Source organism: Oncorhynchus tshawytscha, unplaced genomic scaffold, assembly GCF_018296145.1.
Source record: "Oncorhynchus tshawytscha isolate Ot180627B unplaced genomic scaffold, Otsh_v2.0 Un_scaffold_3414_pilon_pilon, whole genome shotgun sequence".
Classification (NCBI taxonomy): domain Eukaryota; kingdom Metazoa; phylum Chordata; class Actinopteri; order Salmoniformes; family Salmonidae; genus Oncorhynchus; species Oncorhynchus tshawytscha.
This window is the reverse complement of record NW_024609793.1, coordinates 60071-77500: the sequence shown is the minus strand read 5'-3', so window position 1 is coordinate 77500 and position 17430 is coordinate 60071. Positions and strand designations below refer to the sequence as shown.

Genomic DNA, 17430 nt, shown 5'->3' with positions numbered 1-17430 from the left:
ATAAACATATCTATTCCAGTTGTTCTAATTAATCATAAACATATCTATTCCAGTTGTTCTAATTCATTTATGAATATGCATAAACATATCTATTCCAGTTGTTCTAATTCATTTATGAATATGCATAAACATATCTATTCCACTGTTGAATGTATATAATTGTTTACTAGCTGTTGTCCAATGACGACTAACTATGTTGTAACCCACGTCCTCTTCAACCAGGGTTGAGTGGAGCGTGGTCTGTTTTAGTAGAAGACAGCGTTGGGTTGTTGTATCTTGGTTTCTCCCTTGACGAAGGACATGCTGACTAAAACACGTCACGAGTTTCAAACTTGTTGTTCTATTGAGTAGGTTAAGAACCAATTCTTCTTTACAATGACGGCCCACCGGCCAAACCCAGACGACGTTGGGCCAATTGTGAGCCGCCCAATGGGACTCCCAAACACGGCCGGATGTGATTCAGCCTGGAATTGAACCAGGGTCTGTAGTGACGCCTCTCGGGGAGCCGATCTTACATAACTTACATAAAGGCATTTTAAACGAATTACATTTTTTTTGTTTTATCTTTATTTAACCAGGCAAGTCAGTTAAAAACAAATTCTTATTTTCAATGACGGCCCTAGGAACAGTGGGTTAACTGCCTGTTCAGGGGCAGAACGACAGATTTGTACCTTGTCAGCTCAGGGGTTTGAACTTGCAACCTTCCGGTTACTAGTCCAGCACATGACGAGTGCCTTGGTCCTTTTTAGTTGTTTTGACTTCTATGGTGTCAACAGGTGGACGTGAATTCAAGGTTGTTTGCGTTTTGTTTTTTTCCGTCTCGGATGCTGTACCCTTCTCTCTAACCTTTAATCTCTAACCTTTAACCTCTCTGTGTTTTCACCAGACCTGCTGGCTGTGCCCAAGCACCCCTACGCTGCCATGGAGAACTGGGGTCTGAGTGTGTTTTGTAGAGCAGAAGATCCTACTGGACCCAGAGGTCTCATCCTTCTCCTACCAGATGGAGCTAACCATGGTGGTGGTTCATGAGATCTGCCATCAGGTATAATACACTATGCTAGGCTAGGCTATGCTAGGCTATGCTACACTTCTCCTACCAGATGGAGCTAACCATGGTGGTGGTTCATGAAATCTGCCATCAGGTACAATACACTATGCTATGCTAGGCTAGGCTACGCTACATTTCTCTTACCAGATGGAGCTCATTATGGTGGTGGTGCATGAGATCAGCGATCAGGTATAAGATACTATGCTATGCTAGGCTAGGCTATGCTACACTAGGCTACATTACTATACAATACACTAGGCTATGTAATGCTATGCTACGCTAGGTAATTCAATACACTACACTTTTCGTACCATCAGGTACAAAACACTACTGACTAAACTCATGCCATCTTTAGGGCCCTGAGTTGTTCCTTACTTGAAACCATGGCTTCTTAATTATACTCTGTAACTGCGGAGATGTTTTTCTGTTCAGGTCACGTGGTAAAACACTCCTGGCCCTTCGTCACCACAGCGGAGTAGGGCTTCAGTTATACCAGGCTCCTTGATGACAATAGGATGAGGGCTGAGTGTTTGTGTTCTACTCTGTTGTCCCTGAGTCCTCTCAGACAGGTGCCTGAATGATACTCTGGGTTTTACATCAAAGTCTCTTTCTCTCTGTCTCTCTCTCTCTCACACACACACACACACACACACACACACACACACACACACACACACACACACACACACACACACACACACACACACACACACACACACACACACACACACACACACACACACACACACACACACACACACACACAAACACACACACACACACACACACACACACACACACACACACACAAACACACACACACACACACACACACACACACACACACACACACACACACACACACACACACACACACACACACACACAAACACACACACACACACACACACACACACACACACACACACACACACACACACACACACACACATATAAACACACAAATACACACCCACACAGTCCATTAGTTTGTCTAGCAGAGGAGAAAGGCTGATAGAGATCAGAAGGGTTTTTATGTATATCAGTAACAAAGAGGACTGCTGCCGTATCCACAGGTTAATGAAGGCTTGACAGAGATCAGAGACTCACATCTGGCACAGTCATTATAGGTAATGGAAAAACCCAGCCCCATGTTTCTGCATAAATCTACCATTAGTGAGATGCAGACCGTAACACATTAAACCCTCTGTGTGCGTTCTAACAGTCAGTAGTTGTTTTGATGATAAAGCACCACCCCTGTGGTTCAGACAGGTGATGTTTGCTTTCCAAATACACCCATTCATTCATTTTCAATTAGACTTATTTGAATCACAATAGTCCACTCACTAAGATTGACAACCTATTTAGACCAATGAGAAAGAGTGTTCCAAACCTCTCCGCCAATAACAGCTCGTTTTCAGTTTTCCCCTCCCCAACTCAGACCACTCCCAGACAGTCTTAGCTAATTTCTTGCTTGAGAAATTGCTCTTTGCTAAGAAGCTATTTTTGTTGAAAACAATCACAGTTAATTGTTACCCATAAATTATTGGATATTGAGATAAAAACGACTGTGCTGGAACTTTTGATAAATTAATTTATTGTAATTGTATCCAAAGGGTACAGGTGAACACTGTATTGGGTACTGTTATCCCTGTTGCTTAAACCGACCATCTGATTGATGTGTGTTGGGGTACAGGTGAACACTGTATTGGCTACTGTTAGCCCTGTTGCTTAAACCGACTATCTGATTGATGTGTGTTGGGGTACAGGTGAACACTGTATTGGGTACTGTTATCCCTGTTGCTTAAACTGACCATCTGATTGATGTGTGTTGGGGTACAGGATCACATTATGTCCCCTTTAAAACTCAGCTCTGTCCATTCAACTTGAATTTGAGCCATCCCCCCCCGTATCTTCCTCCCTCTGTCTAGGACACTGAAACACTCCTGCACTGCTCTGTTCTGTTGAGACTCAGCACATTGTCCTTAGAGGGTTTATAGGGCCAGGGTTACACAGTCTGACAGGATAGGATACACACACAAGCACCAACAGCCATCTACACTGGCAGATTAACACCCTGGGGTCCTATATATCCTGCCCGAGTCCCAAATGGCACCCTTTCCCCTTTTGTAGTGCACTTCTTTAGAACACGGACCATAGGGTAGTAGGGAATACAGTAGGGTGACATTTGGGACACAGTGTACTGTATATGTCCTGGCTTCAGCTGATTGGTCTATTTATCTCCTCATTATAGAGAGAACAGATAGTTGGAGAGGAAATACCGTTTAACACATCCTCCTGCTGCGCTCACACAGTAATTAGACATCTGGACAAAGCCTGAACACACACACACACACACACACACACACACACATACACACACACACACACACACACACACACACACACACACACAGCCTCATCCGGCAAAACAGGTTTTCTCTCTGCTGTGTCTGGCTCCTCAATGGACCATCCATTGCTGGACCACTCTCTGTTTTGACCGATAATATCCCTCTCCCATCTCTACAGCTCAAAGCTGTTCTTCTCTCCAGTACTGAGTATCAAAGCTGCCCTTCTCTCCAGTACTGTTGGTATCAAAGCTGCCCTTCTCTCCAGTACTGTTGGTATCAAAGCTGCTCTTCTCTCCAGTACTGAGTATCAAAGCTGCTCTTCTCTCCAGTACTGTTGGTATCAAAGCTGTTCTTCTCTCCAGTACTGAGTATCAAAGCTGTTCTTCTCTCCAGTACTGAATATCAAAGCTGCTCCTCTCCCCAGCTATCTGTTACAGTACTGAATATCAAAGCTGTTCTTCTCCCCAGTACTGAATATCAAAGCTACTCCTCTCTCCAGTACTGAATATCAAAGCTGCTCTTCTCCCCTGTTGTATCAAAGCTGCTGTACTGTATCAAAGCTGCTCTTCTCTCCAGTACTGTTGGTATCAAAGCTGCTCTTCTCTCCAGTACTGAGTATCAAAGCTGCTCTTCTCTCCAGTACTGTTGGTATCAAAGCTGCTCTTCTCTCCAGTACTGTTGGTATCAAAGCTGCTCTTCTCTCCAGTACTGAGTATCAAAGCTGCTCTTCTCTCCAGTACTGTTGGTATCAAAGCTGCTCTTCTCTCCAGTACTGTTGGTATCAAAGCTGCTCTTCTCTCCAGTACTGAGTATCAAAGCTGCTCTTCTCCCCAGTACTGAGTATCAAAGCTGCTCTTCTCTCCAGTACTGAGTATCAAAGCTGCTCTTCTCCCCAGTACTGAGTATCAAAGCTGCTCTTCTCTCCAGTACTGTTGGTATCAAAGCTGCTCTTCTCTCCAGTACTGTGTATCAAAGCTGCTCTTCTCTCCAGTACTGAGTATCAAAGCTGCTCTTCTCTCCAGTACTGAGTATCAAAGCTGCTCAAAGCTGCTCTTCTCTCCAGTACTGTTGGTATCAAAGCTGCTCTTCTCTCCAGTACTGTTGGTATCAAAGCTGCTACTTCTCAAAGCTCTCTTCTCTCCAGTACTGAGTATCAAAGCTGCTCTTCTCTCCAGTACTGAGTATCAAAGCTGCTCTTCTCTCCAGTACTGAGTATCAAAGCTGCTCTTCTCTCCAGTACTGTTGGTATCAAAGCTGCTCTTCTCTCCAGTACTGAGTATCAAAGCTGCTCTTCTCCCCAGTACTGAGTATCAAAGCTGCTCTTCTCCCCAGTACTGAGTATCAAAGCTGCTCTTCTCTCCAGTACTGAGGTATCAAAGCTGCTCTTCTCTCCAGTACTGTTGGTATCAAAGCTGCTCTTCTCTCCAGTACTGTTGGTATCAAAGCTGCTCTTCTCTCCAGTACTGAGTATCAAAGCTGCTCTTCTCTCCAGTACTGTTGGTATCAAAGCTGCTCTTCTCTCCAGTACTGTTGGTATCAAAGCTGCTTCTCTCCAGTACTGTTGGTATCAAAGCTGCTCTTCTCTCCAGTATTGAGTCAAAGCTGTGAGTATCAAAGCTGTTCTTCTCTCCAGTACTGAATATCAAAGCTGCTCCTCTCCCCAGCTGTCTGTTACAGTACTGAATATCAAAGCTGCTCTTCTCCCCAGTACTGAGTATCAAAGCTGCTCTTCTCTCCAGTACTGAGTATCAAAGCTGCTCTTCTCTCCAGTACTGAGTATCAAAGCTGCTCTTCTCCCCAGTACTGAGTATCAAAGCTGCTCTTCTCCCCAGTACTGAGTATCAAAGCTGCTCTTCTCCCCAGTACTGAGTATCAAAGCTGCTCTTCTCCCAGTACTGAGTATCAAAGCTGCTCTTCTCCCCAGTACTGAGTATCAAAGCTGCTCTTCTCCTGAGTATCAAAGCTGCTCTTCAGTACTGAGTATCAAAGCTGCTCTTCTCCCCAGTACTGAGTATCAAAGCTGCTCTTCTCTCCAGTACTGTTGGTATCAAAGCTGCTCTTCTCCCCAGTACTGTTGTACTGTATCAAAGCTGCTCTTCTCCCCAGTACTGATGGTATCAAAGCTGCTCTTCTCTCCAGTACTGTTGGTATCAGTACTGTTGGTATCAAAGCTGCTCTTCTCTCCAGTATTGAGTATCAAAGCTGTTCTTCTCTCCAGTACTGTTGGTGTCAAAGCTGTTCTTCTCCCCAGTACTGTTGGTGTCAAAGCTGCTCTTCTCTCCAGCTGTCTGTTACAGTACTGAATATCAAAGCTGCTCTTCTCTCCAGCTGTCTGTTACAGTACTGAATATCAAAGCTGCTCTTCTCTCCAGTACTGAATATCAAAGCTGCTCTTCTCTCCAGCATGTCTGTTACAGTACTGAATATCAAAGCTGTTCTTCTCCCCAGTACTGAATATCAAAGCTGCTCCTCTCTCCAGCATGTCTGTCTGTGATACAGTACTGTTTTCTAACCCACTTTCTGGGCCTGGCATTGTTACAGTCTATTACCGAGAGATCAAACAAACGAAGGCAAGCCCATTTTTATGTTTTCCAGTAAAAAGTGGAACATTGAAAAAATATATATATTCTCCTCCCAATGTTTGTTCTCCTCAGAATTGATCTGTGTCTGTTTTCCTCTGTGCTTCACTCACCAGCCTTTGTGACACTCACCTGCCTTTGTGACACTCGCCAGCCTTTGTGACACTCACCAGCCTCTGTGACACTCGCCAGCCTTTGTGACACTCACCAGCCTCTGTGACACTCACCAGCCTTTGTGACACTCACCAGCCTTTGTGACACTCACCAGCCTTGTGACACTCACCAGCCTTTGTGACACTCACCAGCCTCTGTGACACTCACCAGCCTTTGTGACACTCACCAGCCTCTGTGACACTCACCAGCCTCTGTGACACTCACCAGCCTCTGTGACACTCACCAGCCTCTGTGACACTCACCAGCCTGTCTGTGACACAGCCTCTGTGACACTCACCAGCCTCTGTGACACTCACCAGCCTCTGTGACACTCACCAGCCCATTTTTGACACTCACCAGCCTTTGTGACACTCACCAGCCTCTGTGACACTCACCAGCCTCTCCCAATGACACTCACCAGCCTCTGTGACACTCACCAGCCTCTGTGCCTCACCAGCCTTTGTGACACTCACCAGCCTCACACTCACCAGCCTTTGTGACACTCACCAGCCTTTGTGACACTCACCAGCCTCTGTGACACTCACCAGCCTCTGTGACACTCACCAGCCTCTGTGACACTCACCAGCCTCAGTGACACTCACCAGCCTTGTGACACTCACCAGCCTCTGTGACACTCACCAGCCTCTGTGACACTCACCCTCTGTGACACTCACCAGCCTCTGTGACACTCACCAGCCTTGTGACCTCTGTGACCACTCACCGGCCTGTGACACTCACCGGCCTTTGTGACACTCACCAGCCTTTGTGACACTCACCAGTGACACTCACCAGCCTCTGTGACACTCACCAGCCTTGTGACACTCACCAGCCTCTCACCAGACACTCACCAGCCTCTGTGATACTCACCAGCCTCTGTGACACTCACCAGCCTCTGTGACACTCACCAGCCTTTGTGACACTCACCAGCCTCTGTGACCAGCCTTTGTGACACTCACCAGCCTTTGTGACACTCACCAGCCTTTGTGACACTCACCAGCCTTTGTGACACTCCAGTGTTGAGGAGCAACTGGGATGTTGGTCTTCTATGTTGACAATTGATTATTTATCGTGTGTGGGAGACTGTCTCGACAAGTGAGCATTGTTGGAATGGCTTCATATTCACATTCAGAACGCTATTTATTTAAAAAATATATATATTTTATATACAATACACATATGAATGGAGAATCACGGTACAAATATTGTCCTTGACAATACAAACAAAACTAATTAAAATGTTGTACAAACAAACAGGCAAACAATATAGCTATGTACATACTGTCAGGAGTCAGAATTATTTGAGAAGACAAAATGAATCGTACAGACAGGAAGTAAGAGTTCCCAGTATAATGTTTGGACGGTATGGGAAACATCCACTTTAAAATGGATGCCAAACGAAAACCATTGATTTCACAGTTTAACAACTCTATGCACAAGGGCTACTTTTAACAATTCACACTGGAAATGTTACCTATACACATTTACTGAGAGAACGGTGCAGATGCTAAGTTCGGTAACAGAGTTTTGGTAAAAATCTCTCTTCGTTTTTTACGTGTCCACATTTCCCCAGAAATTCTCTTAAATATCTGCTCCAAATTAAGATTCAACTGTGTCGGCAGAAAGTGTCAGCTATTGACTTTGACATGTTTTATTTTGACAGTCAGTGAAGTGATTGCGGAAATGGAATTTCATCACGGGTCCCTGATCTGTACTACACAGAACTGCATTATCATGGACATGATTGTCACTCTGGTCCCTGATCTGTACTACACAGAACTGCATTATCATGGACATGATTGTCATTCTGTTCCCTGATCTGTACTACACAGAACTACATTATCATGGACATGATTGTCATTCTGTTCACGGTGACGGATCCTGAATAGGTAGACTGGGGTCTGAATACGCAACATGTTATTCTACACACTGGCTGTTATTTTAATTTTTATTAATTTTTTTATTTCACCTTTATTTAACCAGGTAGGCCAGTTGAGAACACCTTTATTTAACCAGGTAGGAAAGTTGAGAACACCTTTATTTAACAAGGTAGGCCAGTTGAGAACACCTTTATTTAACCAGGTAGGCAAGTTGAGAACAAGTTCTCATTTACAATTGCGACCTGGCCAAGATAAAGCAAAGCAGTTCGACACATACAACAACAGAGTTACACATGGAGTAAAACAAACATACAGTCAATAATACAGTATAAACAAGTCTATATACAATGTGAGCAAATGAGGTGAGAAGGGAGGTAAAGGCAAAAAAGGCCATGGTGGCAAAGTAAATACAATATAGCAAGTAAAACACTGGAATGGTAGTTTTGCAATGGAAGAATGTGCAAAGGAGCAAAATAAATAAATAAATAAAATACAGTTGGGAAAGAGGTAGTTGTTTGGGCTAAATTATAGGTGGGCTATGTACAGGTGCAGTAATCTGTGAGCTGCTCTGACAGTTGGTGCTTAAAGCTAGTGAAGGAGATAAGTGTTTCCAGTTTCAGAGATTTTTGTAGTTCGTTCCAGTCATTGGCAGCAGAGAACTGGAAGGAGAGGCGGCCAAAGAAAGAATTGGTTTTGGGGGTGACTAGAGAGATATACCTGCTGGAGCGTGTGCTACAGGTGGGAGATGCTATGGTGACCAGCGAGCTGAGATAAGGGGGACTTTACCTAGCAGGGTCTTGTAGATGACATGGAGCCAGTGGGTTTGGCGACGAGTATGAAGCGAGGGCCAGCCAACGAGAGCGTACAGGTCGCAATGGTGGGTAGTATATGGGGCTTTGGTGACAAAACGGATTGCACTGTGATAGACTGCATCCAATTTGTTGAGTAGGGTATTGGAGGCTATTTTGTAAATGACATCGCCAAAGTCGAGGATTGGTAGGATGGTCAGTTTTACAAGGGTATGTTTGGCAGCATGAGTGAAGGATGCTTTGTTGCGAAATAGGAAGCCAATTCTAGATTTAACTTTGGATTGGAGATGTTTGATATGGGTCTGGAAGGAGAGTTTACAGTCTAACCAGACACCTAGGTATTTGTAGCTGTCCACATATTCTAAGTCAGAGCCGTCCAGAGTAGTGATGTTGGACAGGCGGGTAGGTGCAGGTAGCGATCGGTTGAAGAACATGCATTTAGTTTTACTTGTATTTAAGAGCAATTGGAGGCCACGGAAGGAGAGTTGTATGGCATTGAAGCTTGCCTGGAGGGTTGTTAACACAGTGTCCAAAGAAGGGCCGGAAGTATACAGAATGGTGTCGTCTGCGTAGAGGTGGATCAGAGACTCACCAGCAGCAAGAGCGACCTCATTGATGTATACAGAGAAGAGAGTAGGTCCAAGAATTGAACCCTGTGGCACCCCCATAGAGACTGCCAGAGGTCCGGACAGCAGACCCTCCGATTTGACATACTGAACTCTATCAGAGAAGTAGTTGGTGAACCAGGCGAGGCAATCATTTGAGAAACCAAGGGAAACCAAACTAATGAGCTCTGCCCTCAAACAAGAAGAAATTTGGTTGGTCCGACAAAGACCAAATCTGAACCAATCAGAGACGTCTACGTTCCAAAGTACAGAACAGAAGAATAGCATTCAGTTCAGTACAGTAGACTAGAGTTCAGTACAGTAGAGTAGAGTTCAGTACAGTAGAATAGAGTTCAGTACAGTAGAGTAGAGTTCAGTACAGTAGAATAGAGTTCAGTACAGTAGAATAGAATAGAGTTCAGTTCAGTACAGTAGACTAGAGTTCAGTACAGTAGAGTAGAGTTCAGTACAGTAGAATAGAGTTCAGTTCAGTACAGTAGAGTAGAGTTCAGTACAGTAGAATATAGTTCAGTACAGTAGAATAGAGTTCAGTTCAGTACAGTAGAGTAGAGTTCAGTACAGTAGAGTAGAGTTCAGTACAGTAGAGTTCAGTTCAGTACAGTAGAGTTCAGTACAGTAGAGTAGAGTTCAGTTCAGTAGAGTTCAGTACAGTAGAGTAGAGTTCAGTATAGTAGAGTTCAGTACAGTAGAGTAGAGTAGAGTAGAGTTCAGTACAGTATAGTTCAGTTCAGTAGAGTTCAGTACAGTAGAGTTCAGTAGAGTAGAGTTCAGTACAGTAGAGTAGAGTAGAGTTCAGTACAGTACAGTACAGTAGAGTTCAGTACAGTAGAGTTCAGTACAGTACAGTAGAGTAGAGTAGAGTAGAGTTCAGTACAGTAGAGTTCAGTAGTAGAGTTCAGTAGTAGTATAGTTCAGTAGAGTAGAGTTCAGTTCAGTACAGTAGAGTAGAGTACAGTAGAGTAGAGTAGAGTTCAGTACAGTAGAGTAGAATTCAGTACAGTAGAGTTCAGTAGAGTAGAGTAGAGTATAGTTCAGTACAATACAGTAGAGTTCAGATCAGTAGAGTAGAGGATAGTTCAGTACAGTAGAGTTCAGTGGAGTAGAGTAGATATCAGTACAGTAGAGTTCAGTACAGTAGAGTAGAGTTCAGTACAGTAGAGTAGAGTTCAGTACAGTAGAGTAGAGTAGAGTTCAGTACAGTACAGTAGAGTTCAGTACAGTAGAGTTCAGTACAGTAGAGTAGAGTTCAGTAGAGTAGAGTTCAGTTCAGTACAGTAGAGTAGAGTACAGTACAGTAGAGTAGAGTAGAGTTCAGTACAGTAGAGTAGAATTCAGTACAGTAGAGTTCAGTAGAGTAGAGTAGAGTATAGTTCAGTACAATACAGTAGAGTTCAGATCAGTAGAGTAGAGGATAGTTCAGTACAGTAGAGTTCAGTGGAGTAGAGTAGATATCAGTACAGTAGAGTTCAGTACAGTACAGTAGAGTTCAGTACAGTAGAGTAGAGTTCAGTAGAGTAGAGTTCAGTTCAGTTCAGTACGGTAGAGTAGAGTACAGTACAGTAGAGTTCAGTACAGTAGAGTAGAGTAGAGTAGAGTTCAGTTCAGTAGAGTTTAGTTCAGTAGAGTAGAGTTCAGTACAGTAGAGTAGAGTTCAGTACTGTACAGTACAGTAGAGTTCAGTACAGTAGAGTTCAGTAGAGTAGAGTAGAGTTCAGTACAGTAGTTCAGTACAGTAAAGTAGGGTTCAGTATAGTAGTTCAGAACATTACAGTACAGTAGAGTACAGATCAGTACAGTGAAGTCCAGTACAGTTCAGTACAGTAGAGTAGAGTAGAATTCAGTACATCATAATAGAGTCGAGTTCAGTACAGTGCTGTAGAGTTCAGTTCAGTAGAGTTCTGTTCAGTAGAGTAGAGTTCAGTATAGTAGAGTACAGTTCAGTACAGTTCAGTACAGTGGAGTTCAGTAGAGTAGAATAAAGTAGAGTTCAGTTCAGTACAGTAGAATTCAGTACAGTACAGTACAGTAGAGTAGAGTTAAGTACAGTAGTGTAGAGTGCAGTACAGTAGAGTAGAGTTCAGTGTAGTTCAGTACAGTAGAGTACAGTACAGTAAAGTAGCGTTCAGTACAGTAGAGTAGAGTTCTGTACAGTAGAGTACAGTAGAGTTCAGTACAGTAGAGTAGAGTTCAGTACAGTAGAGTTCAGTTCAGTATAGTAGAGTTCAGTTCAGTAGAGTAGAGTTTAGTTCAGTAGAGTAGAGTTCAGTACAGTAGAGTATATTTCAGTACTGTAGAGTAGAGTTCACTAGAGTAGTGTAGAGTTTGTTTGGTACAGTACAGTAGAGTTCAGTACAGCAGAGTAGAGTTCAGTAGAGTAGAGTAGAGTTCAGTACAGTTGAGTAGAGTTCAGTAGAGTAGAGTAGAGTTCAGTAAAGTAGACTTCAGTTCAGCATAGTATAGTTCATTACATTACAGTAGAGTTTAGTAGAGTACAATATAGTAGAGTTCAATAGAGTACTGTAGAATTCAGTACAGTATAGTTCACTACATTATAGTTTACTCAACTCTAGTGTGTTCTACTTGTGTACTGAACTTGATTCTACTGTGCTTTTCTTTACTATGTTGTCCAAACTATAATGTATTGTTGTAGTCAATACAACTGCAGATATTCCTTTATCGATTTTTCGGAAATTCCATTATTGATTTGCTAATAATAATTCATTAATTCATAATAATTAATCAACCATATTTATATCAGTAAAAACACTATAAAGAATTGGTAGGTCTACCTTTACTTGTTACTTCTGTGAACTTTCATTATTATCTCTCTCCATGAAGGAGAGACATTTAAAATATCATAGATATATCAATACCAAGATATATGGGGTTTGGGTTAATGGCATTTCAAGGCACAAGGCGATGTTTCTTAAATGTACAGAAGGCAGAATAAATGATCCCAAACTAAATGTAAGTGTGTATATTAGTTGTCAGGGGTCTTGACTTCAACATTACTGTGTTTTGATGTATTTCTAAAACCTTTTAAGACTTTTTTCTGGAAGATGTTTTTCCCAGACCCAGTTTCTGTTTGACCAGAAATCAAAGCATTTTTTTTTTTCTCCGATGGAAAATGGATCTATGTCTTAATTTCAACAATAAATATGGACTGGGAGAAGCTCCGATATACTTCACACGGTGGTGTTTATGAATCCTTTTACATGGAAATGACCTCATTCTTAGAACAGAACATGTCCTCCCACCTCTCCCTTTACCAAGTAGCTCCATTGTTTAGGGTCAAGAGTTGTCAATATCTTAATATCTGTCAGAGTTTTGCACAGTGCATCACCATGCTTCAACAGGCTTTGTTCATCACGGCCACTGATCGCTCTATACTGTACGAACAATATCTTGAAAATATCATGACCATGTTTGAGGTGAGAGGATTGTAGGGATAATCCAAGCGCTATGGATAACCTTTCTTTGCTGCTGTTAACCTGGCATAAAGTATCATTAGGGTGGCAGGGTAGCCTAGTGGTTAGAGTGTTGGACTAGTAACCGAAAGGTTGCAAGTTTGAATCCCCCAGCTGACAAGGTACAAATCTGTCGTTCTGCCCCTGAACAAGGCAGTTAACCCACTGTTCCTAGGCCATCATTGAAAATAAGACTTTGTTCTTAACTGACTTGCCTAGTTTAAATTTAAAAAAAATATATATATATTTTCTAAATTATTTTCTGAACCAGTTGAAGCACAGATGTTGAGTCCTCATTCAACAGAAATGAAGGTGGATCCTTTTTCACATCCTTGTTGAAATATATTTGTTTGAGGTGGTCACTCTGACAGAGCTCCAAACTTCCTCTGTGGAGATGGGAGAACATTCCAGAAGGACAACCATCTCTGCAGCACTCCACCAATCAGGCCTTTATGGTAGAGTGGCCAGAAGGCAGCCACTCCTCAGTAAAAGGCACATGACAGCCCGCTTGGAGTTTGCCAAAAGGCACCTAAAGACTCTCAGATCATGAGAAACTAGATTCTCTGGTCTGATGAAACCAAGAGTGAACTCTTTGGCCTGAATGCCAAGCGTCACATCTGGAGGAAACCTGGCACCATCCCTACCGTGAAGCATGGTTGTGGCAGCATCATGCTGTGGGGATGTTTTTCAGAGGAAGGGACTTGGATACTAGTCAGGCTGGGGGGAAGATGATACTTATGTAAATATGATATTGCTGTTTTATTTTGTATAAATTTGCTAAATTTATAAAAAACTTTTTTTGCTTTTTCATTATGGGATATTGTGTGGGGAGAACAAGGTGAAATCTGGAAGGGGTGGAGACAATAACAAGGACAGGTGAAACAGATCAGGGTGTGACACCTATATCCCAGCTAGCACATTAACGTTATGAGAATCATATGTTTTCTTAGAGCTTGTTGGTAAGAGTGTGGTTGTCCTGTTGTTATTTTGCATACAACCTTCCCACAACGTTCTGTGAATGGTGCAGGATAGTTGATTGGCTTTGGAACATTCACAGCACATTTCAGGAACTTGAAAAAAAAAACGTTATTTCCTGGTATTTCATCACTTTTAAACAGAACGATTTCTAAAAGTTCAAACATGGTTTCATTTATTTACAGTTTCTGTCAGGTTCTATGAACCTTCCCGAACTGGTTTTGACATGTTCTTAAATAGTTCAGAGAACATTAACTACGTTCTTCAGTGGGAATTTCAGTACCTCGGCATAACGTTTTCTGCAGGGTTCCCGATGGTTCTATTTAAAGTCACGTTCTCAGAACATTAAACTTTCCATTAAAAAAACCCACAAGAAAACATCTGTAATGTTCAAAGAACATTCTAAGAATGTTCCTTAACAACATATACATTCCATTCTCAGCGTCAACACAACGTTCTCTGTCCTCTAGTGTGATCAGGTGTGTTGGCCGCGCCCACTCATTGGCCACACCGATCTTCACGAGTGCTTGTTTCCTTTGAAATGGGTTCTGTTTGAATAGACTAAAATGAACAGCGTTGAATGGGTAAAAAACAACATGGCATGCTAACTCCATCCTGGTTGTGCAGTGGACTAATTCCATGGATAGAAACCAGAAGAGCATTGGTCTGAATCTCACTGACGCCGTGCCACAATAAAACAAATGATGTGTTTGCATGATGAATGCCTAAGCAAAAACATTTCCATGGGTCCTATCTGTGCGTGGAGTTCAAAACAGCTAAACCAAACTAAGCTAGCAGTGTTATTAAAAGTCTTATTGGAACATGTGCTCAGAACGTTATTTAATAACCTTTAAATAACCTAGAATTTCTGTGCTCAGAACGTTAATAAAACCTCACAGGAAAACTTTCAGGCAACCATAGTAAAACATTCTGTCAGAGATATGTGTATAGGTGGCAGGGAAGTCAGGCGCAGGAGTCAAACGGAGTGTAAAATGGAGTCTTTTAATAAATGTCCAAGTAACATGCTCCATAACACTAATAAGAAAAATGAATATAAACAAATATGGGTACGAAGACCCGTCGCGCACCTATACAAACAACACTACACTGACAATAAACAATCTCTGACAAAGGCATGAGGGGCAACAGAGGGTTAAATACACAACACGTAATGAATGGGATTGAAACAGGTGTGTGGGAAGACAAGACAAAACCAATGGAAAATGAAAAATGGATCAATGATGGCTAGAAGACCGGTGACGTCGAACGCCGAGCACCGCCCGAACAAGGAGAGGCAACGACTTCGGCAGAAGTCATGACACATTCTCAGAACCTCCCTGGAAACATAGTTAAACATTCTCAGAACCTCCCTGGAAACATAGTTAAACATTCTCAGAACCTCCCTGGAAACATAGTTAAACATTCTCAGAACCTCCCTGGAAACATAGTTAAACATTCTCAGAACCTCCCTGGAAACAGAACATTCTCAGAACCTGGAAACATAGTTAAACATTCTCAGAACCTCCCTGGAAACATAGTTAAACATTCTCAGAACCTCCCTGGAAACATAGTTAAACATTCTCAGAACCTCCCTGGAAACATAGTTAAACATTCTCAGAACCTCCCTGGAAACATAGTTAAACATTCTCAGAACCTCCCTGGAAACATAGTTAAACATTCTCAGAACCTCCCTGGAAACATAGTTAAACATTCTCAGAACCTCCCTGGAACCAAAGTTAAACATTCTCCCTGGAAACAGAACCTCCCTGGAACCAAAAATGTACATTCCCAGAACCTAAACATTCTCAGAACCTCCCTGGAACCATAGTTAAACATTCTCAGAACCTCCCTGGAACCAAAAAATGTACATTCCCAGAACATGCAAAATGTTCACTTCCGTTCTCAGAATGTTAAAAAAAACATTCAGTTTTACTGGTCAGGAAACGTATGGCTTCGTTCCCACAACCAATGAGAAACCAAAAAATGTAAGTTCCCACAACTTTCATGGAACCAAATGTTTCAGCTGGGATGTTTCCTCAGCATAGTACCATACATGTAGTGAGTTGGAAATAATTGAGCAACGTTTTTTTAAAGCTGTTTTTGACTTAATAGCGGGGACAAAATAGATCTGTATGTCTATGTTGGACAACAAGTGATTCCTCTATGCCTCTCCATGAAGCTGCAATACAATGCCTCTCCATGGAGCTGCAATACAATCATCAGACCAAACTCTCAACGATTTCATTTGGAAAGACCAGTAATATCATTTGTAATCTGGAAGAGGCAAACCTCCTGTTCCCTTTAACCACGTAAGAGTATCATATCGAATGTGCAGCTTTTTTTTATTTTTAAAATTCCAAATGAACTTCGAGGTCATTGACTTTAATTCCTCAAAGTATTTAGGTGGAGGTGGTACAGGCAGCGTAGAGGAAATAAAATGTGGACGACCCACTACATTCAGCTTTACTACAGCAATCCTGCCTTGTAATGACATTTTAAGAGAGGCCCCATCTGTACATCAGAGCCCATCTCCTCTTTTAGGTTGACATAGTTATTTCTACAAACCAGGGAACATTTGGTGGATATGCATATTCCCAAATAAGTCAAGTCGGTGTCATTCTGCCACAGCAGGCAAAGTCAGCAGTTTTACAGGGATATTTAGGGGCACTGGTATAGCTTTTTCCCCAGTTTATTTTATATCCTGAAAATGAAACGTGAAGAGTAAATCATTTCAGAATCTGTGGAAGGGAATTTGAGATGTCTGAGAAATTCAGTAAAGTGTCATCGGTATAGAGGTTTTATGCTGCGTACCTTTTAATATGGATGGGAGAAACATGTGGGTACAATCTGATGGCTTTGAGGAACATTGGAACAGTGGGCAGTCTATGTTTGTTTTTCTTTATGATTTTGGGGATTTCTATCAAAGGCTTGTTCTGCATCCAAACTAACACAGTGCAATGGTTCTCAATCAGAGGCAGGTTTGATCCTCTTCAAGTTATGGGGAATTGTCTCTGATTGAGAATCATACCTTTATTTCCTTTGTTTTGTCGTTATTTAGGGTAGCCTGGGTTTTGTTTTTCTGATTTGGGGAATTCCTGGTTTTGCTGTTTGTTTGTGGGTGTTTGTTTCCGTGTCTAAGTTTTTCACCACACAGTACTGTTTTGGTTTTCGTTCGTTTCACGTTTATTGTTTTTGTATTCATAGTGTTCAGTTTATGTTTTTTAAATAAACAACCATGGACACTTACCACGCTGCACATTGGTCCTCCGATCCTTCTCGCTTCTCCTCCTCAGACGAAGAGGAGGAGGAAAACCCTTACACTTTGACATATATAATTGGGAATAAAATAGCCTAAAAATATCATTAACTTCTGCCACGTCATGTGATATCTTACCAGATGGTGTTTGAATTGTATTGATACAAGAAAAGGATTCATTTTGCTTTTAGCCAAAACAAGGCTACTAGCTTTCTCCCCTCAGAATATTATGTTATTTACACAATTGTAAATTCAGCCTTTTATTTTACTGTTATTTAGCTAGGCAAGT

At 42.1% G+C, this 17430-nt stretch overlaps 1 protein-coding gene across 1 annotated transcript in view; it reads left to right on the top strand.

Annotated features, from left to right (window-relative positions):
* LOC121845914 (thyrotropin-releasing hormone-degrading ectoenzyme-like) overlaps nt 1-17430 on the top strand; it is a gene marked incomplete at its 3' end in the record, with an annotated part of 262455 nt that overhangs the window by 193738 nt on the left and 51287 nt on the right. The window contains 2 exon segments of the mRNA XM_042318133.1: nt 887-945; nt 947-1042. Coding sequence (XP_042174067.1) covers nt 887-945; nt 947-1042 — 155 coding nt within the window.